The sequence below is a fragment of the Rhinoraja longicauda genome, chromosome 9 (genome assembly GCF_053455715.1).
Source record: "Rhinoraja longicauda isolate Sanriku21f chromosome 9, sRhiLon1.1, whole genome shotgun sequence".
NCBI lineage: Eukaryota > Metazoa > Chordata > Chondrichthyes > Rajiformes > Arhynchobatidae > Rhinoraja > Rhinoraja longicauda.
The window spans coordinates 70,470,532-70,494,518 of record NC_135961.1 but is presented as its reverse complement, the minus strand read 5'-3'; the positions used below and the strand labels follow the sequence as shown (position 1 = coordinate 70,494,518).

Sequence of the window (23,987 nt, the reverse complement as noted above, 5' to 3'; positions counted from 1 at the left end):
CCGCCAAGGAACGCAGGGGCGATACATAATAAGAGACTGTGAAATCGACAGAAGGATGTAGGGTTGGGTGTTTATGCGTGCTATTTTCATGATATTTATTTTAGTTGTTTATCTTTTTTAAAATATTTTACCTTGTATGTATCGTTAGCTTTTAGAAATGTTTGAATGGTGCACTGACTGGCTGACATTTTACAATTTCGTTGTACATGGCTCATGTTACAATGACAATAAAGGAACTATTCTATCTGCTTTTTATGGGAAGTATTAAAATATTATCTTGCAAAGTCCATAAATCAAACAACAAAATTAAATGGCTTGCCCAATTGTTTGTTTTTTTACTCAATTTGGCTTTAAATGAAAATGTATGTCTGTGCACATTTTGTCAAGATATCAATTTGCTGCCTAGCTACTGGTTCCAATTTTTTTTTAAATCCCATCAGCCATTAAAAAGTAGAGACCATGCTCCATGCTTAATATTGTCTCAAAACCAAGATAAAAGAACAAAAAAAGTGTGAACACAAACCCTAACAAGTTCCAATCAACATTTTATTAAGTTATAACAGTTTGACAGTTAGAGAAAAACAGACATGGCAAATCTACACAGTTGGTTATTTGCAGAACATGAGAAAAGGATGTCTTCTCGGTCAAGATTTGGTTGACATAGATGATGAGTGCACAAGGAAGTGGACATCTCTCACTTCTGCTGAACGCATTCCCGAACTTATCGTGCATTAACCTGCAAGAAGAAAGTAGCCCAATTTAGTTTGTTGCATTTGTGAATAAACTCATGCAGTTTTTCTTGCATTATTTTTCTCATGAAACTCAATAGAAATAACTTTGAGCAGTTGAGGTATCTGCCCAGAGAATATCAACAAATAGTACCCAACATAAACACATCCGTAAATAGTAATACAACATAAACAACACAAATAGAGTCCAACATAAACACACTTTTTTCAACAAATATCAACAAATAGTACCCAACATAAACACACCGTTTTTTTGTTTACATTTTGTTCAAGAAAATTAAACCTTTGGATCAATATAAAAGGTGAAGAAAATTCCTCCCCAACTGAATCTAGAAATGAAAATTACCACATCATCGATCTTCAGAATACTACGAACTGTTTCTGTAGCCAAGGTCAGGGCACTGAGGGAAACCAATAGAGGCTGAACAACCAGCTCCTCCAGAATGTTAGAAATACCACCCTGAAGAGACAAATTGCTGAATGAGAAACAATTCACAAATATAACACATTTGTCTTCAAATGTACCATTACAAAGATAGAAAAAGTAAAGTATATTTCACCTTTCTAACGTTAATTCCTGCAGTCTTTTCTCCTTGGGCATGTCTATTTCTTAGCTCTGTCACAGTAGAAATGGGATTAAGACCTGCATTTTCAGCCAAAGTAGATGGAATAACTTCCATGGCATCAGCAAATGCCCTCACACAGTAAGCCTCCATACCACTCAGCGTACGAGAGTATTCAGTCAAACGCAGTGCCAACTCAATCTCAGGAGCTCCACCTCCAGCAATCAAAGCCCTGTTTAAAAAAAGTTACATTATGAAATTTGTGATTATTTTCTTTTTATAATTTATTCACCCATACCAGTGAGATGCTTTCATACTGGCTGCAGTACCAGTTTCTTCCTTTACATTATATCAGACAGGGTCCATGGTAATGTTAATTTTAATATTAAGTTTCTGTCATAATTGGTTTCAGTAGGCAAGCCAGTCTTTCTCTCTTACCCGTTTTCTCCAGTATCTCCAATTTAGAATTCTCCTGAGCAACTCATGGCAGAACTCTCAAAGATATGAAAACTGAAGATGTCAAGCAAATGCACTCCATATTGTTAATCATCAGGCTCATATTAATAGGTGTTGCTAAGACTAACAAAAAAAAGTGGCCAGAGACCAAATATTCCGAGACAAATTTCTGAACCAGTATTTTAAAACGTTGCACCCTGAACAACAATTTTTAAAAATCCAGATGTGATTTACAAATTAAACAAAATGTGTTCTTTAACTACCCCTCCGTTCAATAGCCAATACCCATTGGAAAAGCATATTTCTAAAATCTAGACCCGAATTTTAAAAGCTTTGTTATGAATATTTAAAAGAACTTTATTGAAAAACTTCCAATTAACGCTCATCATAAAGGGCCGACGAAAAATTACCTTTTCTTTACCAAGCACCGAATAACACAAAGAGCATCATGAATGGAACGCTCTGCCTCTTCCATGACCAATTTATTGGACCCTCGAACTACAATGGACACCGTTTTTCCTGGATTGGCACAACCAGTAATCTAAAAGACAAGTTACCCATTTTAGGGTTGTTAAAGCAATTGCAATTATACCTAATATTATAGCTTTTGCTTGGCTTATTTGAAAATAAACAAATTTGTTTATGTTTGAAATATGTTCATTATTACCTTGACTAATCTGCCAGAACCGTTCAAATTAACCTCTTCTGCCAACTCTGCAATACCCAACATGTCTGGTGTGAACTGCTCAAAATGGGCAACTGGCTTTATGCCTAAAGTCTACAAAGAAAATATTTAATTGATTTTCAATAAAAATCATACAAATTGAAAACTGACAGGTGATTAATTTGAAAATTAAATCTAAGTAGCTTTACTCTCAATTATTTTATTACTCTTGTACCTTACAAATGAATTCAATATCTTCTCTCTCAATGTCCTTAATCACCATAATCTTCATCTTATTGAGGAAATGGAGAGCCAGGTCACTAAGTGCATCCCTGTAAAAAGCATCAATACTGTCAACCACAAACTGGACTAAGCAAACAAAATATTGAAAAGCTATTATAATATACAAATGCAAGATTTACAAAAGTAGTGCAAAAATTATAAAACCTTCCATTTTTGGAACAAGTCCTTGAAAGAGACAATTGATTAGGAAGGGAATATCCTTTTGAAATAATACATCAATGTCATACTTTTTCCAGTGAAGCACCACTGAGGCTTCGTGATGTAAATATTTCCTCTTTTAGCAAGTCCTATTTGAACATTATTGTAAATTTGTAAACTGCTTGCACTCAAGACTTGCGTCAACTGGAAGCAAGATTGAAAGGGTTCAAATTTACAAGAATTTTCCTGGCAAGTTTATATTGCAAATTTCATAGGGGAAAGTGAGCAGTCAGGTCCTAATTAACTTCCCCAATAACACTTCTAATTCATCTTCAATTTGATAAAATGATTCCCAATCTCCAGTTCCAAATACTGGCTACAATGCATGATTTCATAACATGAATTGCATACAACACAATTAATGAATTAGGGAACAGTTTTAGTATTATGCAGGTTATAACACGATTTTGATCGGGAACTTGAGAACTTGAGTGATTTTGGAAACTGACAAGCAGAAAAATAAAGTTGTTTATATGTAAGTAGTAATCAGACACCATTATCTCTGAAGAACATAGGCCACTAGTTTCATCGCGGGAGACCATGGGTAATTGAAAAGCAATCACTTTTATTGATACTTGAACAACCACTCACTATATTAACCATGTAACATATAGTCTTTAGTATTTTTAGCTTGCTGTGACAAAACGTGTAAAAATCTAGCTATTAAAAACATCTTTCTTTTTTGAAAATCCTGAAAGATAAAGAACTGTTATAGCGAGGCTGAAACACTGGCTCCCAACTCCTTTTTACATTGACATAACCTTTTAAAATAACATGATTATCTATAATGCAAGCTTTCTTAGGAATGCAACTATCAATTACTACTGCTTGTCACATCTTCCCATATCCACCCCTTTCTGCTTTCCACAGAGACCTCTCCCTCCGTGACTCCTGGTCCACTCTTCCCAAACCACCCAAACCACCCCCTCCCCAGGTACTTTCCCCTGCAACCGCAGGAGATGCAACACCTGTCCCTTTACTTCCCCCCTCAACTCCATCCAAGGACCCAAAAAGTCTTTCCAAGTGAAGCAGAGGTTCACCTGCAACTCCTCCAACCTCATCTATTGTATCCGCTGTTCCAGATGTCAACTTCTCTACATTGGCGAGACCAAACGCAGGCTCGGCGATTGTTTTGCTCAACACCTTCGCTCAGTCCGCCTTAACCAACCTGATCTCCCAATGCACCAATAAATCATCTGATAATCTATGTTGTTTTTAAATCCAGCCAAAAAAAACCCATCTTGTTTAAAATTAAAATACCTCAGCACTTCAACTCCCCTTCCCACTCCCAGTCTGACCTTTCTGTCATGGGCCTCCTCCATTGTCATAGTGAGGGCCACCACAAATGGAGGAACAGCATCTCATATTTCGCTTGGGCCGTTTACATCCCAGCAGTATGAACATTGACTTCTCTAACTTCAGATAGTTCCTCTGTCCCTTTCTTCCCCCCCCCCCCAGTTCTCCCACTGTCTTCCTGTCTCCTACTACATCCTATCTTTGTCCCGTCCCTTCCCCTGACATCAGTCTGAAGAAGGGTCTCGACCCGAAACGTCACCCATTCCTTCTCTCCTGAGATGCTGCCTGACCCGCTGAGTTACTCCAGCATTTTGTATCTATCAATTTATAGCAGTTACTCTACCTATTTCTCACGCTGATGCCAGATCAGAATATTTCAATTAATTTGAAATAAAATTTCCACCAATTGACTAAATGTAGTGTTCACTTGAACTAAAATAATATTTTACACTCAGAATGAAAACAGTAATTAGAAAGATAGTCATAAAAGTGAACTTGTTTCTTTTAAACATTCCCTTCCCAATAATTTCAAATGACCCAATCAATTGCAAATACTTTTCCATGTTACCAGAAATTTACCCCGAGTAGCGTCAAGTATGTACAGTATGTATTCAAGAATACATTCTGTGCAAGTCCAATGCACCAATAAATCATCTGATAATCTATGTTGTTTTTAAATCCAGCCAAAAAAACCCCATCTTGTTTAAAATTAAAATACCTCAAAATTGACTTTTGTATCAGCAGTACATTACAACCAGCTTTTTTAATCTGCTTCACCAAGTTCAAAATGTAGGCTCTCTCCTCACGTAAAACACGGTCCATCTGAGCATAGTCAGAAACTACAATCTGATTTTCCATCTATAGATTAAAATGAAAAGGAACTTAGAAAAGAAACAAGAAGACAGTTTTATAAACAAGAAAGGCCAGAAGATACTGGCAATCATAGATAGATGCATTTTACAGAACTATCCTAATCCAATCACGTTGGCATAACTCGTGCTTCAATCCCTGGTCGTTTCTGATGTGGCTGATCAAAGCCAGAGTTCAAAAGAGAGACAAAGAAAAAACTCGAAGACTTGAGAGTGCATTACATAAACATTGATTGATGAGAAAAAAAAAAAGATTCCTCTAATTTGCTCTTTCATTTATATATCAAACCTTCATTATCTAGGCTTGGTTGACAAATAGTAAGAGAGGCAAAGTAGAAAAACAACATTTATGGAAAATAAAATCATTAGTCATAAATATCTCTCGGCAATGTACATCTCAAATAAACAAAGTTCTTTCGTATTGTATTGTAAACCAAATTACATAAATAATTCTTGATGTGCACAGCAACCCTTCCCTCTAGAAGATCATGGGTTCAAGTCACACTCTGTAAATCTGTACACACGTTGTTCACTGACTACAGACAGCAACACTAATATTACGTTTTCTATTAAATTTATGCATAGCAAATCAAATACAGCAGATGGTTTCTAGAATGAGTTTAAAACAAAGTAAATATATTACACCCTGAAGTTTTTCAAGCATAATCTGTCCGAACCATACACCAGCAAGCAACCCAGTGTATCAAAGGATAATGAGTAATAGCGCAAAATCACCATCTAGCAGGCTAAAACAGATGTAAAGTACACAGTAAAATGCATGAAATTCCTGGATATGCAAAACACTTTCATGGGGAATTTGATGTATTTATGCCCTATACGTACAAATTAGAAGGGGTAGACCCCTTGGCCCAGCTGTTGAGAAGATAACTCATCCCATTAAACCACAAAATTGTATTTCCATCTGTGGTAACCTTTCACCCCCCCCCAGTCTCCACATTTCTCAATTATTCAAATATTTATAATTGTGTTATGTAATCTCAAAACAGGAACAATGCATCGCAGGCAAAGTAATCCATTAAATGCACATAACAGTCCAATTAAATTTAAAGGATTGGAAAGTGGTGAGTAGGACAAATGGCACATGAAGGATGTGCAGTTTTACACAAGTTGCATTTTAAGAAGACAATAAGGATATTGAGGGAGTGTTGGAGCTTTAAGGTGAAAGGTGAAAAGTTTTAAGTTGTGCGGAGCGAACTTTTAAAGAGCTGTGCACGGTAGACATTTTTCTTCACACAGGGTGATAGATGCCTAGAACACACTGAAGGAGGAGTGGTGAAGATAGACACAGTAGTGGCATTTAAGATGCTTTTAGATAGGCACATAAACATGCGGGGAATGGAGAAATATAAATTACATGCAGGCAGAGCATATTAGTTTAACTTGGCATCATGTTCGGCATGTTCCTGTGCTTTACAGTTCTATTTAGTCATATCAATGACTGCATGCATGTTGCTAACTCATGAATCAGTCATAGAGCATGGAGACTGGCCCTTCAGTACAGCTTGTTCATACTGACCTGGCTGCCCCATCTAAGCTAACCTCATATTCCACTAAACCTATTATATCCATGTTCATGTCCAAATGGCTTTTAAATGTTATTGACCTGCCTCAACAACTTCCTTAAGTTCTTTTCCTTCTCGCCTTAAATGTACCCCTTGATTTTCCCCTGGGAAAAAGACTGTGCATTCACCCTATCTATTCCCCCTCATGATTTTATACACCTCTATAAGGTCACCTGTTGAGCTCCTGGACTCCAAGGAATAAAGTCTTAACTTGCCAAAACTCTCCCTGCAGCTCAGGCCTTCAAGTCTTGGAAACATATTTGTAAATCTTCTCTGCACTCCCTTTCCAGCTTAACGACATGTGAATAAAACTGAATAAAATACTCCAAGTGAGGCCTCACCATGTCTTGTACAGCTATAACAACTTTGATACATAACTGCCTGACCGATGAAGGCCAGCAGGCCGAAAATCATCTTCCTATCTACCAGGATGCTACTTTCTGGAAACTATGTACTTGTACTCCTCGATCCCTCAGCTCCAATGAGCTTATTGCTCTGCAAGGAGGCGCAGACTTGCTGAGGACCACTAAATGACAAGAATATTCTTTGTGCATGAGTGAAAAATAGCACTCCATATCTTGTAGTTATTATGCTAAGTAAAAAGAGAAAGCCACGGCTTAAAAAAGAAAGGTTAGCAGTCAGATGCAGCTGACAGTAACATAATATGTATAAACCTTTGCAAGCCAGATTTCACTCAAGCAGGGGATCTCCTACACTATGTGGCAGGAGTGAATGCCATGATAATAGCATAACTTAAGCAAAATAACAAGCCTGCTTGCAAAGATATAATCACAAGACAGACACAAAAAGCTGGAGTAACTCTGGAGGGCAGGAATGGGTGACGTTTCGGGTCGAGACCCATCTTCAGCCTATGCAAAAATATAATTACTGTTTAATACTTCACCTCATCTATACCAGGGCAGCCCTTTGCATTTTACGACTTGAATATCAGTTGACACATGCCACCTTACCTCACAGATCAACCTTTTGGAAAAGCAATTTCAATTGAGGATTGCAAGTCAGAAGTCCATTCAGGCACTGAAACATTGACAGTTTATCTCAAACTGCCACCATTTAATATAACAACCATGCAAGGCCATTCAATGTCACCATACATCTTAAACATGCCATCTCATGCATTTCCCCAAGGGATGTAATGCTGAGGTTCTATAAGGCGCTGGTCAGGCCGCATTTGGTATATTGTGAGCAATTTTGAGCACCATATCTGAGGATATGCAGGCCCTGGAGAGGGTCCAGAGGTTGTTTACAAGAATGATCCCTGGAATGAGTAGGTTAACATATGATGAGCGTTTGATGGCACTGGGCCCATACTCGCTGGAGTTTAGAAGAATGAGGGGGCAACTCATTGAAACGTACAGAATAGTGAAAGGCTTGGATAGAGTGGATGTAGAGAGGATGCTTCCACTAGTGGTAGAGTCTACGACTAGAGGTCATAGCCTCTGAATTAAAAGACTTTCTTTTAGGAAGGAGAAGAGGAGGAATTTCTTTAGTCAGTGGGTGGTGTATCTGTGGAATTCTGTGGAGGCCAAGTCATTGGATATATTTAAGGCAGAAATAGAGATTCTTGATTAGTACAGGTGTCACAGGTTATGGGGAGAAGGCAGGAGAATTGGGTTAGTGTAAGGGCTCAAATTCAGCGTAGCCATGTGGGTTTTATTGTAGGGGTGTAAAAAAGTGTAAAAGCTCCAGCTCGATTATGTTGCCAGGACATCCTGTTTATGGCTAAGGGTATCCTTTGATATCGGCAACTGGCTTTAAGGCTTTGATGGTTAGCCATGCTTTGAAGTGTTAAGAAGAACTTGCCATATGGACTGCCCTTTGTTCCCAAGAAAGAAGAGGTCACGATGGACACAACGGACACAGAGGTCCCGAAAGACACATAAAGATTTATAGGACATTGTAAAACTTGCCATATAAGGTAGCAACAGGAAATGTACTGGCACATGTATTTCGGGTATAAATATGTGTAATTGTTAGCATTCGGAGAGAGAGACTACACTAGCTTCCTAAGCGTTTCTAAACGCTTCGGTTTCTAGACTCTCTCCCACCTGGGTGAGTAGAATAAAGAGGTTAAACAAATTCGGTTGTCTGCCTGTTTTTTCTAATAGGCCACAGACTACAACATTAGGAGGGAGTGATAGAACATACATGATTGAATTGCGGACTAGATTTGATGGGCCGAGTGGCCTAATTCAGCTCCTACCACTTATGAATCAACAAAACAGCCTAACTTCTTTACCATTGTTAATACCATGTGTCCTGGGGACCTGGAGGGTCAGGATGTGTATTGTTTTGGATGGTTCAACCAGTCAATAAATAGTTTTTGCACTAAGTTAGCATGCTAACAATAAGGGAAATAATTTATCCAAAGTTAAATTCCTACCCGATTTGAAAAGCAATGTGATCTATCATTTTTGAGTTGTTCTGATTAATTCTTAACAAAAACTGAATCTGTCATTAGCATGTACTTGCAGTATTAATGTGTTTAAAGATCAGAAATACAGTGCATGGTCTGCACCATTAATATAATAGATCCATTTTCGCCCTACATCTCAGATCCTTCAAGCATGTGGTCACGTTTTTGCTCCAAAGAACTGGAAGTTCAAATAAAAACAGAGTCGCGCATGGCCCTTCCCATGGCACAAGAATGGCATGATTACTGCATTCACGTGTACGCATAAATTTAAAATTTTCACCAGAAATACTTTGATGGAATCCTTGCTTCCTGTGGATATTATCTATTACATTAACAAATATATTCAAAATGTATAAACACAACTAAAAACATCAAACATTTGGCAACATGAAAGCTTCAAGCTAATCTATTGCAGATCAAGAAAAATAACATGGAAAATGAGATGAAAACAGATCACGCAAATTTAACCATCCAGTACCAGACACCACATTGCACCTTTGGGGAAACATGGTTCTGGACTTCATTCCTCTATCATTTAATAAGTTTGTAAATGATGGGAGCAGAATAGGACCATTCGACCCATCATCTCCTCTGCCATTCAATCATGGCTGATCTTTATGAAAGTCTGTTTCTGGGTTTGTCAGTCAACACACTGTCAGATCAATTTACAAAAGATTCCACCATCACGAAAAATAAAATAAACCCAGAAACCTGCCATCATCGCAACAGTTATCTAGTTTTGAAACCTAAAAAAAATAATCACCAATGTCATAATTTTTTCTCAGAAATTGTTTCAGGAAATTAATGGCCGATGGCATGGTTTCTTCACACTAAATACAAAAAACAATAACTTACATCTGTCTTTGGAGCAGACAAGCAGAACTGGATCAGCCCAATCTTAGCTTTTTCTACACGACTAACACCTGTATTGACAACTCTCTGAGTCAGAACCAATCCATTCACCAATTCACAGTCGTCAATTGTTCCTCTGCAAAGTAAGTTTTAATCACTGATTAACATTCATTTTGATGCAAAAGGTCAGCTTCAAACAAAGCACTCAAATCTTTATGTACAGTGGTATAAAGATTGTTTTAGACAAGATCAGTTGCGCTATACTAAAAATTCAGATGTAAAAGTTCAAATCCCACACAGAACCAATAGAATTTAGTATTATCTGGACTTTTAAGTAAAAGTTTCAATAACTAACATCATTCAAGAAATACACGTCTTAAAAGCACAGAAGATCATTGGTTCTTAACTGACTTTTAAAATAGCCCAACAAAACACTCAGTTGTATTATAACCATATGATGAAAATTTAAATAGAAAGAGCACATGGCATTGACTGAGGCATAGAATGCAGCTTTCATTGTTATTGTCCCAGTGCTGGGCCAAACTCTCTATCCAACAGCAATGTGGCTTTCACTGCAGGAGAGCAAAATTTCAAGGTTGCAGTTCACCATGTTCTCAATGCCACTCTTGTCTGTGAAAACCAAATCTCAAATAGTAAAATAGAAACATTTAAGTTCTGGGAAGTTATTTTGGCTTTTCTTCTCTCCAGTGACATCAGGCGACTCGAAGATTACTGATATTTGTCCTCCAAGAATTACAACACATTCTTCTAAAAAGATTTGAAATGTAGTATACGAATGATTTTTTAAATCACCAATATTTAATCTCACCCCAGTTTCCTGACAATTTTGATATCTCTGAGATCCACACTTGTTGCAGTTGCAGGATCAATTACACTCATTACTGCACCAACGCTCATTGGAGCAAGAAGACTGGCGTATTGAGAAACAACCTATAAAATAAAGAGTTTTATTTGAGTTGAGCATGACCATGTCCAAGAACAAACCAATTCATCCCACTTCTAGAACCCCACGTCCCTCTATATTTCCCTTTTGAGCACCACAATTACATCTCACTGTCTACACGAATACATCATCACCATCTACTTGACACTGCATTCAGATCATAACCACTAAATAGACAAAAATAAAATCCCATGTCACTTTCGGTTCTTTTCCAAAACATTTTGTAGCTCCCATTCATACCTGGAACACCTCCCTTACATTTACTTGGGTCTAGATGTTTCATAATTTTGAAATATTTCTCAAATCTCCTCTGTTACACAGAGAACTCCCACTCTGCAATCTATTCAACTCCTAGTGCTTGAAAGCATTCCAGTGAACTTTCTAATAACAGCCCTTCACATCTTTATTAAAAACATTATACTCAGGATTAGACAGATGCACTCCTTCTGTTGAGGCCAAACCAGCGTGTCATAAAATACTAACCATAACTTCTTGCACTGGTACCCCAGGATTAAGTATGAAGCCCAATTCCTATGTGTTGTTAAAAGTACAGTATAACCCACTTCGTCACCATCAGTTTTATATATCAGATCTCTGCTCCTGAACCCATTTTACAATTGGACCTCCTCATTTATATTGCCCCTTTTTGTTCATCATTCTGCATTAAACTTAACCATTTATAGAAACATAGGAAATAGGTGCAGGAGTAAGCCATTCGGCCCTTTGAGCCAGCATCGCCATTCAATATGTGGTGTAAGAAAATAACTGCAGATGCTGGTACAAATCGAAGGTATTTATTCACAAAATGCTGGAGTAACTCAGCAGGTCAGGCAGCATCTCAGGAGAGAAGGAATGGGCGACGTTTCGGGACGAGACCCTTCTTCAGACTGATGTGTCTGAATATTTCAATATGATCATGGCTGATCATCCAAAATTAGTACCCCGTTCCTGCTTTTTTCCCCCATATCCCTTGATTCTATTAGCCCCAAGAGCAACATCTAACTCTCTTGAAAACATCCAGTGAATTGGCCTCCACTGCCTTCTGTGGCTACCCCTTATTCTTACACTATGACTCTTGGTTCTGGACTCCCCCAACATCAGGAACATTTTTCCTGCATCTAGCCTGTCTAATCCCTTAAAATATTTTATTTGTTTCTATGATCCCCTCTCATCCTTCTAAATTCCAGTTAATAGAAGCCCAGTCGATCCATTCTTTCATCATATGTCAGTGGTGCCATCCCTGGAATTAACCTGGTGAACCTACGCTGCACTCCCTCAAAAGCAAGTACGTCATTCCTCAAATTAGGAGACCAAGACTGCACATAATACTCCAGGTGTGGTCTCATCAGGGCCCTGTACAACTGCAATAGGACTTCCTTGCTCCTATACTCAAATCCTCTCGCTATGAAGACACACATGCCATTTGCTTTCTTCAGTGCCTGCTGTACCTGCATGCTTACTTTCAGTGACTGATGTAAAAGGACACCCAGGTCTCGTTGCACCTCCCGTTTTCCTAATCTAATACCATTCAGATAATAATCTGCCTCTTGTTCTTGCCACCAAAGTGCATAACCTCACATTTATCCACATTATACAGTGTCTGCCCACTCACCCAACCTGTTCAAGTCACCCAGTAGCCTCACAACTTGTGCCCTCCCATTTCAGTTCTGCTAGATTCTCTTGCGACTTACACAGATTCCTCTCACAGGTCATGCTGACCATCATTTCTAAAGTTGAAATATGTGCTCTGAACACCTAGATTAAAATAATTAATTCTGAATAAAGCAGTTCAAGTACTAACAACTGGGGAACACAATACACTTCCCTCCAGTTAAAACATTTCATTCCTATTAATTCCAGCCACAATGACTAAACTTTATCGATAGTATAAGAAAATAACTGCAGATGCTGGTACAAATCGAAGGTATTTATTCACAAAATGCTGCAGTAACTCAGCAGGTCAGGCAGCATCTCAAGAGAGAAGGAATGGGTGACGTTTCGGGTCGAGACCCTTCTTCAGATCTTATCGATATTACTGTTGTGCCTTTATTGCATGGACTTCAATCTTGCTGATGTCTACTTTGCTAATTTATGAAGTGACCGTTGCATGTGGATACAAATCAAATTAACCAAACAGACCAAACTGTCAACAATCAAAGAATAGCAGCATGGTTAGTATTTGAATAATCTTCACCCAACTAACTTCAAAATCTTTAGCACAATCCAGACACTGGCTTTCCCTAACCCAAATGCTTTCCTCAAATAGACTAAATAACTTTTTTTTAAATCTCATCAAGCATTATTATAACATGGTCCGTTATAACAGGGATTTAATGTAAACGGGAGTGGTGTCCTTTATTGGCGGGGAGGAGGAGGAGGCGGTGGTCAAGTGGGGAGTGGACCAAGCCACCGCCAAAAGCAAGCAAAACCGCAGCAGGTGAGAGGGGCTCACTGGTGCACCTTGCGAGTCAGGAGTGAAACATAGAAAATAGGTGCAGGAGTAGGCCATTCGGCCCTTCGAGCCTGCACCGCCATTCAATATGATCATGGCTGATCATCCAACTCAGTATCCCGTACCTGCCTTCTCTCCATACCCCCTGATCCCTTTAGCCACAAGGGCCACATCTAACTCCCTCTTAAATATAGCCAATAAACTGGCCTCAACTGCCTTCTGTGCAGTTTGAGAATTTTGTAATCTAAAGTTGAACTGTAAATGTAATTGAATAATCTTGGTTTTTGTCGGAAGTCGAGGCTCTAAACAGCCGGGGATGATCAACAGGTCATCCCCACATTTTAGATTTATTATTTTAATTTCTGGATCTCCATGGTGCTTTAGCGACACGAGAGGGATGTTGTTGGCAGGCCAGGGGTGTATTGTTGTTTCATTATAATATGACCTGTTGGTCTGGAAAAATCAGTGTTCAACCTGTACCTCATGACAACATCCTTTTTTAATATTTCTACTTTTCCATCGGTGAGTTGGAGAGAAGGAATGGGTGATGTTTTGGGTCGAGACCCTTCCTCAGTCTGAAGGGTCCATTCCTTCTCTCCAGAGATGCTGCCTGTCCCACTGAGTTACTCCATCTTTTTGTGTCTATTTTCGATTTAAACGAGCATCTTCAATTCCTACACATTATGAATTAGATAGTTTGGCAATCTTCAACTAAAACAAATTAGTGACAGAATTCAAATGAAGAGAAATTTGCTAATTTTTTTATAACATCCAAAAGCATTTTGAGTACAGCCATACAAATGTAATCAAAAATGCCTTTACTTTGGAGTTCAAAGCCGTAGTTGCACTGTTCAGGAGCGATTCTCGGTCACTTAGTTCTACGGGTTGTGCAATGCCATTCAAAATCTCAACTCCCTTTTCCACAGCCTTTTGGAAAGATTCAGATATGATTGTCGGATGAATCCCTTCAATAAAAAATAGTTAATTAGCAAATTTTTATATAACAAAAACCAAGATTATTCAATTACATTTACATAACTTTACTAATTGAGGAAAATAGGAGTAAAAAATAATAAATATTATTTTTAAATATGAAGTAATTAGTTAAATCAACATCAGGCTACTTACTGAATAAGATACATTTATTTGGATGATTTAAAAACAAGGGTGAAAACAACCTGGATAAAGAGGTGAGTGCAGAATGGACAGAGGGCTCCATCATCATGGTAAGAACAGCCTTTTTTAAAGACTCAGACAAAAGGCTGAGGCAGTGAATGATCGAGGAGTGGAGATGGATCTTCACCATTAACTGTTTCTAAAGTGCTTTGAGTTTTTGCCAGTTGTATGGATGGAAAATGCACTATTTTCTAATTGTCTTCTACCTTCAGCAAAATATTTTCAGGTGTCGTGGCAGTACTACAGTCAGGAAGTTTGATAATGATAAGAAGGCAGAGTCTAAAATTCCAAAGTGGCCATGGTGATTTAAGGAATTGGAGAAACTGATATGGCTACGGATGGCAGTTTGTGATACAAGAATGAAAAGAAGGCAGGGAGACACTAGGTTAGATTTACAAACATAGTTGGGCTGGTCAAGACATTATCAAGAGAGGATCATGACCAAATTGGTGACTACAATATACCTTTTTGAAGTAGTTTAGCGCAATAATCGAGCAAGGATCCTGCAATCACCACAACTGAAGTGGTCCCATCACCAGCTTCAACATCCTGGGCCTTCGACAATTCTACCAGCTTAGTTGTATAAAACAAACATTTTTAGTTTACAAGCGTTAAAGCAGTAACAGCTGTTCATTATGCTAAATAATTGCAGTAAACAGTATTTGAAAAATATTTACCCATTACACATGAATTTGACTTGTAATCAAAAGCTGGATATCACAATCTTGAGAGAAAGCATGCAACGTATAACCATTCCTCTTATTTGATCCGGACAGAAAAATACCAGCTTAATCCAAAATGACTTTGAACTCTTACCATTTTTGCTGCTGGATGTAAAACCTGCATTTGCTTCAAAATAGTTGCTCCATCATTAGTAATGGTCACATCTCCTTTTCCATCTTGGATCTATTGTGATGACAGGGGCAGAATCATTAAAAGAGTAACAGAAGTTTGGAGCAACATTAATTGGAAAAACAACACGCACCAACAAAATACCATATAGAGCCACAGTATGCACAATCACAAAAAGCTTTTCCAGCTTATAGTTGAGATACAATCATAGAGTCATACAGTGTGGGAACAGGCCCGTCAGCCCAACTTACCCACACCGACCAACATGTCCCATCTGCATGTGTTTGGCCCATATCCCTCTAAACCTATCCTATCCATGTACCTGTCTAAATGTTTCTTAAATGTTCCAATAGTACCTCATACGACATGTGATAGTAGAATTAAGCCATTCGACCCATCAAGTCTACTCCGCCATTCAATCATGGCTGATCTATCTCTCCCTCTTAACCCCATTCTCCTGCCTTCTCCCCATAACCTCTAACACCTGTACTAATCAAGAATCTATCTATATCTTCCTGAAAAATATCCACTGACTTGGCCTCCACAGCCTTCTTTGGCAAAGAATTCCACAAATTCACCACCCTCTGACTAAACAAATTTCTCCTTGTCTCCTTCCTAAAAGAACATCCTTTAATTCTGAGGCTATGACCTCTAGTCCTAGACTCTCCCACTAGTGGAAACATCCTCTCCACATCCACTCTATCCAAGCCTTTCACTATTCTGTACGTTTCCATGAGGTCCCGCCTCATTCTTCTAAATTCCAGCGAGTACAGGCCCAGTACAGACAAGTGGTCATCATAGGTTAACCCACTCATTCCTGGGATCATTCTTGTAAACCTCCTCTGGACCCTCTCCAGAGCTAGCACATCCTTCCTCAGATATGGTACCCTGAATTGCTCACAATATTCCACATGCAGCCTTACCAGCACCTTATAGAGCCCCAGCATTACATCCCTGTTTTTGTATACTAGCCCTCTTGAAATAAATGCTAGCATTGAGTTTGCTTTCTTTACTACCAATTTAACTTGCAGATTAACTTTTGGGAAATCCTGCACCAGCACTCCAAAGTCCCTTTGCACCTCCGATTTCTGGATTATCTCCCCATTGAGAAAATAGTCTATGCACTTATTCCTACTACCAAAATGCAGGACTCCAAATTTTGCTACATTATATTCCATCTGCCACGTCTGCCCAATCTCCCAGCCTGTCCAAGTCATTCTGCAGAGTCCCTGCTTCCTTTACACTGTCTGCCCCTCCACCTATTTTTGTATAATCTGCAAACAAGGCCACAAAGCCTTGAAATTACTTGTCCAAATCATTAATATACAATGTGAAGAGTAGCAGCCCCAGCACCGACCCTTGTGGACGCCACTAGCCACTGGCAGCCAAGTAGAAACAACCCCCTTTATTGCCACTCTTTGTCTTCTGCCATCCAGCCAACCTGCTGATATCTGCCCGTTCATACCATGGGCTCCCATCTTCCTGAGCAGCCTCACATGTGGCACCTTATCAACGGCTTTCTGAAAATCTAAGTAAACAACATCTACTGACTCGCCTTTGTCTGTCCTGCTATTTACTTCTTCAAAGAATTCCAGCAAATTTATTCGAGCAAGACCTCCGCTTCACAAAGCCATGCTGACTTCGGCCGATTGTAACGCCAACTTCTAAGTACTCTAACCTCATCTTTTTTAATGGACTCTAAAATCTTACCAACCACTGAAGTTAGACTAAACAGCCTGCAGTTTCCACTATTCTGCTTTGCTTCCTTCTTGTGCAGCGGGGTAATATTGGCAATCTTCCAATTATCTGAGACCTCTCCTGTCTCTGGTGATTCTTGAAATATCACTGTCAATGCCTCCACAATCTCTAAACCCTAGGGTGCAGTCCATCTGGCCCAGGTGACTTATCCACCATCAGCCCTTTCAGCTTCCCAAGCACCTTCTCCCTAGTAACAGCCACTCCACTAACTTCCACCCACTGACTCTTGAATTTCAGGCACGTTGCTGGTGTCTTCCACTGTGAAGACTGATGCAAAAAAGTTATTCAACTCCTCTGCCATTTCTTTATTCCCCATTATCATTTCTCCCGAATCATTTTCCAGCGGCCCAACTTCCACTCTTGCCTCTTTCTTACTCTTTATATAACTGAAGAAAATCTTGCTATCCTCTTTTATATTCAGGCATGTGATTGAGGTTAAAAAAAGAGAAGAGCCGAGCGCTTGCGTGAGGCCTTCAACGGGGGTTAAAAAATTGGAACATTTACACACAAAATTACTAGTTTCAAGCCTCTTTTAGTACATTTCAAAGTAAAAACAGACATTACAAAATAATGTGAATATGTTATATAACTAATAACATTTTGAAGTAAATTCGCACATTATTTGATAATCAGCAATTGGCTTTTCTGCTGTGTTTTATATTTTAACCCTGTCTTAATTAATTTAGTTATATAATCTTGCACTTAAATTAAAATATTTACTCATTACAGTTCCACCACTGATTTTCTGGCACTCTTGGTACCAGAGCTTTGCTGGTTTATCCAGCAGGCCAAGGAAATCGGCTATGGGGATAGATTTACTGGCTCAGCTGGGCTGGACATCCAGAGCACCGGCCGCAGGTTGTAAATTCAACCTACCGATTGGCCGTGGAAGTCCCGATGAGGACGAGATTGGCTGCCTTGCCCAGCCTAGGTGCCACATTTTTGGGGAGACTTCCAGGACGCAGGGGATTTCTTGCAGAACTCCTAGCGACCTCTATCAGAACCCTGGTTTTCATTACAAGCCTATACATCGTTTTTTGTTTTTTTTTCTTTTTTTCGATCCGATTTCTCCATTTATTTGGCAAAGTGAAAAACGCGAAAACCATGCAAAAAGCACGGAAAATTGATTTTTAAAACACAGAAATCTGCGGAAATGCGGAAAATTCACATGCCTGTATATTATTGGCTAGCTTACCTTCGTATCTCATCTTGTCTCCCCATATTGCCCTTTTAGTTACCTTCTGGTGTTCTTTAAAAGCTTCCCAATCCTCTGGCTTCCCACTAATCTTTGCTATGTTATATGCTTTCTCTTTTAGTTTTATACTGTCCTTGACTTCCCTTGTCAACCACGGTAACCTCACTCTCCCGTAAGAATCTTTCTTCTTTGGAATGAAAAGATTCTGCACCTTCCGAATTATTCCCAGAAATTCCTGCCATTGCTGTTCCACCATCACCCCAGCTAGGGTCCTTTTCCAGTCAACTTTGGTCAGCTCATGCCTCTGTAGGCCCCTTTGCTCAGCTGTAATACTGACACATCTGATTTTACCTTCGCCTTCTCAAATTACCTAATGGTTTCTTTACCTCGAGTTCCCTTATCAAATCCGGCTCATTACACAACTGCCTCAATTACCTCCTCCAGCACCTCGTTCCATACATCCACCACCCTTTGTGTAAAAAACATTACCCCTCAATAGACAATAGGTGCAGGAGTAGGCCATTCAGCCCTTCGAGCCAGCACCGCCATTCAATGCGATCATGGCTGATCACTCTCAATCAGTACCCCGTTCCTGCCTTCTCCCCATACCCCCTCACTCCGCTATCCTTAAGAGCTCTATCCAGCTCTCTCTTGAAAGCATCCAACGAACTGGCCTCCACTGCCTTCTGAGGCAGAGAATTCCACACCTTCACCACTCTCTGACTGAAAAAGTTCTTCCTCATCTCCGTTCTAAATGGCCTACCCCTTATTCTTAAACTGTGGCCCCTTGTTCTGGACTCCCCCAACATTGGGAACATGTTTCCTGCCTCTAATGTGTCCAATCCCTTAATTAGCTTATATGTTTCAATAAGATCCCCCCTCATCCTTCTAAATTCCAGTGTATACAAGCCTAATTGCTCCAGCCTTTCAACATACGACAGTCCCGCCATTCCGGGAATTAACCTAGTAAACCTACGCTGCACGCCCTCAATAGCAAGTATATCCTTCCTCAAATTTGGAGACCAAAACTGCACACAGTACTCCAGGTGCGGTCTCACCAGGGCCCGGTACAACTGTAGAAGGACCTCTTTGCTCCTATACTCAACTCCTCTTGTTACGAAGGCCAACATTCCATTGGCTTTCTTCATTGCCTGCTGTACCTGCATGCTTCCTTTCAGTGACTGATGCACTAGGACACCCAGATCTCGTTGAACATCCCCTCTTCCTAACTTGACACCATTCAGATAATAATCTGCCTTTCTATTCTTACTTCCAAAGTGAATAACCTCACACTTATCTACATTAAACTGCATCTGCCATGTATCCGCCCACTCACACAACTTGTCCAAGTCACCCTGCAGCCTTATTGCATCTTCCTCACAATTCACACTACCCCCCAGCTTAGTATCATCTGCAAATTTGCTAATGGTACTTTTAATCCCTTCATCCAAGTCTTTAATGTATATCGTAAATAGCTGGGGTCCCAGCACCGAACCTTGCGGTACCCCACTGGTCACTGCCTGCCATTCAGAAAGGGACCCATTTATCCCCACTCTTTGCTTTCTGTCTGTCAACCAATTTTCTATCCATGTCAGTACCCTACCCCCAATACCATGTGCTCTAATTTTGCCCACTAATCTCCTATGTGGGACCTTGTCTCCTATGTGGGACCCTCAGGCTCCTATTAACTCTTCTGCCCCTCACCTTAAGCCTATCTCCTCTGGTCCTCGATTCCCCTACTCTTCGCAAGACACTCTACGTTTACCTGAACTATTCCTCTCATGATTTTGTACACCTCTATAAGACCATTCCTCATCCTCCTGCACTCCAAGGAAGAGTCCTTGTCTGCTCAATCTCTCCCTCTCGCTCAGGCCCTTAAGTCCTGCCAACATCCTCGTAAATCTTCTCTGCACCCTTTCCAGCTTGACATCTTTGCGATAACACGGTGCCCAAAATTGAACAGAATACTTTAAATGTTGCCTCACCAATGTCTTATATATTGTAACATGACCTCCCAACTTCTACTCAACAGGTAGACACAAAATGCTGGAGTAACTCAGCGAGTCAGGCAGCATCTCTGGAGAAGGAATCTATATTCAACACTTTGTCTGATGAAGGCCAGTGTACTGAAAGCCTTTTTTGACCACGCAGTTTCAAGGAACTATGCACCGGCACTCCTAGATCGCGTTGCTCCGAAACACTCCCCAGAGCCCTACCATTCATTTTGTAGGTTCTCCCCATGGTAAGACTTCCAAAAATGCAACACCTCCCATTTCTCTGTATTAAATTCCCCATCAACTATTCCTCAGCCCACCCGCCCAACCGATCAAGATCCTGCTGCAATTCTTGACAACCATCTTCACTTTCTACAATATCACCCACTTTTGTGTCATTTGTAAACTTGCTAATCAAGCCATGTACGTTCTCATCTAAATTATTGATGTAGATGACAAACAGCAATGGGCAGATGAGAATTTACATTTTCCTATCTGAATAATTCACTGGGATGTCTCACCAAAAACTTCCCAGGCAGCCAAATACAGTAGCCAAAGAATGCCCTGCCATCAATTGAGGAAGCTCCGAGTTCCAGACTTAGGAAATCATTGCTCAGTTTGTGGTTTAATCTTAAGCACACTGATTATCAGTATGCCTATGGACACCAGAACATTCTTAAATTGTTCAAAATATAAGACATGGCATGAACTACAAGTAATGTTTGAATATTATTGAACAATTGCCTCCAGCACTGAGAATTATAAAATGTAATTCATTCACCAAAATACTGTCCACTGACAATTTAATAAATAAAAGATTCATAGAGAACCCATCCAATGCTACTCAACCAGTCAACATTTGAATGAATGCAAGCACAAAGACTTCCTCTGTTAGAGTATTTGCTAATAGATTAGAGACTGAAGAAAAAATCACTATTTTCAGTTCTAAATGCATTGTCCATACCATTTTATCCATGCCCTTTGGGCCAAGACTTGTCCTAATGGCATCAGCAACAGCTAGAAGAGAAAGACAGGCATTTCTTATAACTTAATATTGTGTTTCATTAAACCCTACTTTGGCAAGTAATAAAAGATAACATTAAATCCACACAAAAAAAACAAAGTGCTGGCATAACTCAATAGACAATAGGTGCAGGAGGCCATTCGGCCCTTCGAGCCAGCACCGCCATTCAATGTGATCATGGCTGATCATTCTCAATCAGTACCCCGTTCCTGCCTTCTCCCATACCCCCTGTGCATCAGGCAGCATCCATGGAGGACATGGTTAGTTGACATTTTGGATTGGGATCCTCTCTTCAAATCAGATCACTGCAGTGTTTCAAAAATAATTGCCCATATTTGTCAGTTGGACAATGGAACCGAATGACTTATAAATGATCAGCAATGAACAAGAACAAATCCTTAATGAAATCCAAAGCAACAAATCAAAAACATTTGCCTTCACGATCTGCATTCACCACGCCCCCACCCAAACTAAGCACACCCTCACCCCACACTACACATGTCCCCCTCACATCTAATGTGTACCCCTCACCTTCAACCTCAATCACTCTCCCCCCACCATGACCCTTATCTTCACCCCCCTCTGTGTCACCCTCACTCCCTTTACCCCATCTCATCCCTCCGTTTTTACTTCATTCCCCTTGTTTCCAAATCACAAACTCACCCCCTCCCCACATCTCACCCCCCCATCCCTCTCTCACACCCCCCCTCCTCCCCCACCTGTCCACCCCATCTCACCCCTCCCCCTCCCTCCCTCACCCCCCCCCTCCACTCACCTCACCCCCCCACCCTCACCCCCCCTCCCTCCCACCCACCCCCCCCCCCTCACCGTCCCCCCCACCCCACCCTCATCCCCCCTCCCCCCCACCCACCCTCATCCCCCCTCCCCTCCCTCCCTCCCTCACCCTTGGCTGCCGAGATGTTGAAGCGGATCTGCGCCGGTTTTGTCGCGATCCTGGTAAACGCCCTTGGTCATGTTGCCGGCGGTAGGTGATGGCGCCCTCACCCCACTCCACTACACATGTCCCCCTCACATCTAATGTGTACCCCCCTCACCTTCAACCTCAATCACCCTCCCCCACCATGACCCTTATCTTCACCCCCCTCTGTGTCACCCTCAGTCCCTTTACCCCATCTCATCCCTCCGTTTTTACCTTCATTCCCCTTTTGTTTCCAAATCACAAACTCACCCCCTCCCCCCACCTGTCCACCCCATCTCACCCCCTCCCTCCTCACCCCTCCCCCCTCCCTCACCCCCCCCCCCCCCCTCCCTCCCCCCCCCCTCCCTCACCCCCCCCCCCTCCCTCACCCCCCCCCTCCCTCACCCCCCCCTCCCTCCCTCCCTCACCTCCCTCCCTCCCTCCCTCACCCCCCCCCCCTCCCTCCCTCCCCCCTCCTCCCTCCCCCCTCCTCCCCCCCCTCCCCCCCTCCCTCCCTCCCCCCCCCTCCCTCACCCCCCCCCTCACCCCCCCCCTCACCCTCCCTCCCTCCCTCCCTCCTCCCTCCCTCCCTCACCCCCCCCCCCCCTCCCTCCCTCCCTCACCTCCCTCCCTCCCTCCCTCCCTCCCTCACCCTTGGCTGCCGAGATGTTGCTGAAGCGGATCTGCGCTGGTTTGTCGCGATCCTGGTAAACGCCCTTGGTCATGTTGCCGGCGGTAGGTGATGGCGCTTTCTTCGCTCGGGTAATGGCGGCGGGGAGACGGCGGATGGCGGCGGATTGTCCGGAGCTAGGAGCGAATGGCAGATGGAGGCGGGTGACGAGCGAGGAGGGGAGCGCGACACTGGGAACCGAAGCTTCTAGAAAGCGCTAGGACCCCAACCGGCGCTGGCAGTGACGTCAGCGTTCGCCCAGCCAGTGCCTGACTCCACGCTCCAAATACGCGCCAAGCGGTGGCGTTGACGACATGGACCTTCGGCCGGGAACATCTGGCGGCCGGGCCCGGAACATCTGGCGGCCGGGGCCTGTTGCTGGGCCGCAGGCTCTGTGCAGGATTGCTGTTGCCACAATAGACAACAGGTGCAGGAGGAGGCCATTCGGCCCTTCGAGCCTGTACGCACCACCATTTCAATGTGATCATGGCTGATCATTCACAATCAGTACCCCGTTCCTGCCTTCTCCCCATACCCCCTGACTCCGCTATCATTAACTCTATCTAGCTCTCTTAAAAACATCCAGGGAATTGGCCTCCCCTGCCTTCTGAGGCAGAGAATTCCACAGATTCACAACTCTCTGGGTGAAAAAGTTTGTCCTCATCTTCGTCAAGTCAAGTTTATTTGTCACATACACATAAATGTGCAGTGAAATGAAAGATTACCCACAGTCCAACAACAAGAGAAATAAAAATAAGCAATAACACACACAATCAAACAAAAAGAAACATCCATCACAGTGAGTCTCCTCCATCACCTCCTCACTGTGATGGAAGGCGAGAATGTCTTTTTCTCTTCCCTGCCGTTTTCTCCCACGGTCAGGCTGTTGGAGTTGCCACGTTCCAGGCCGCGCCGGACGGTGAAAGGTCCGCAGCGGGCCGACCCAAGCCCGCGATCTGGGGCGGGTGAAGACGCCGCCACTGCCGTTGCTACTGCACGTCGGGGCGGCCGTT

General features: G+C 41.6%; 1 protein-coding gene across 2 annotated transcripts; it reads right to left on the bottom strand.

Moving 5' to 3' along the window:
- Nucleotides 1–534: 534 nt before the first annotated feature.
- On the bottom strand, nucleotides 535–23,192 carry cct4 (chaperonin containing TCP1, subunit 4 (delta)). Of its 2 annotated transcripts, none has more exons than XM_078405711.1 (14): nucleotides 22,957–23,192; nucleotides 21,326–21,378; nucleotides 15,379–15,468; nucleotides 15,027–15,135; nucleotides 14,209–14,351; nucleotides 10,800–10,921; nucleotides 9,974–10,106; nucleotides 4,948–5,087; nucleotides 2,668–2,764; nucleotides 2,436–2,546; nucleotides 2,179–2,309; nucleotides 1,310–1,544; nucleotides 1,096–1,209; nucleotides 535–736 (listed from the first exon to the last, which is right to left on the bottom strand). In XM_078405711.1, the coding sequence occupies exons 1-14, from the start codon at nucleotides 23,027–23,029 to the stop codon at nucleotides 722–724; spliced, it is 1,566 nt and encodes a 521-aa protein (XP_078261837.1). In that variant the 5' UTR covers nucleotides 23,030–23,192; the 3' UTR covers nucleotides 535–721. The 2 variants fall into 2 exon arrangements, with proteins under 2 accessions (XP_078261837.1, XP_078261838.1); XM_078405712.1 differs by lacking the exon at nucleotides 22,957–23,192 and adding an exon at nucleotides 22,290–22,382.
- Nucleotides 23,193–23,987: the final 795 nt, after the last annotated feature.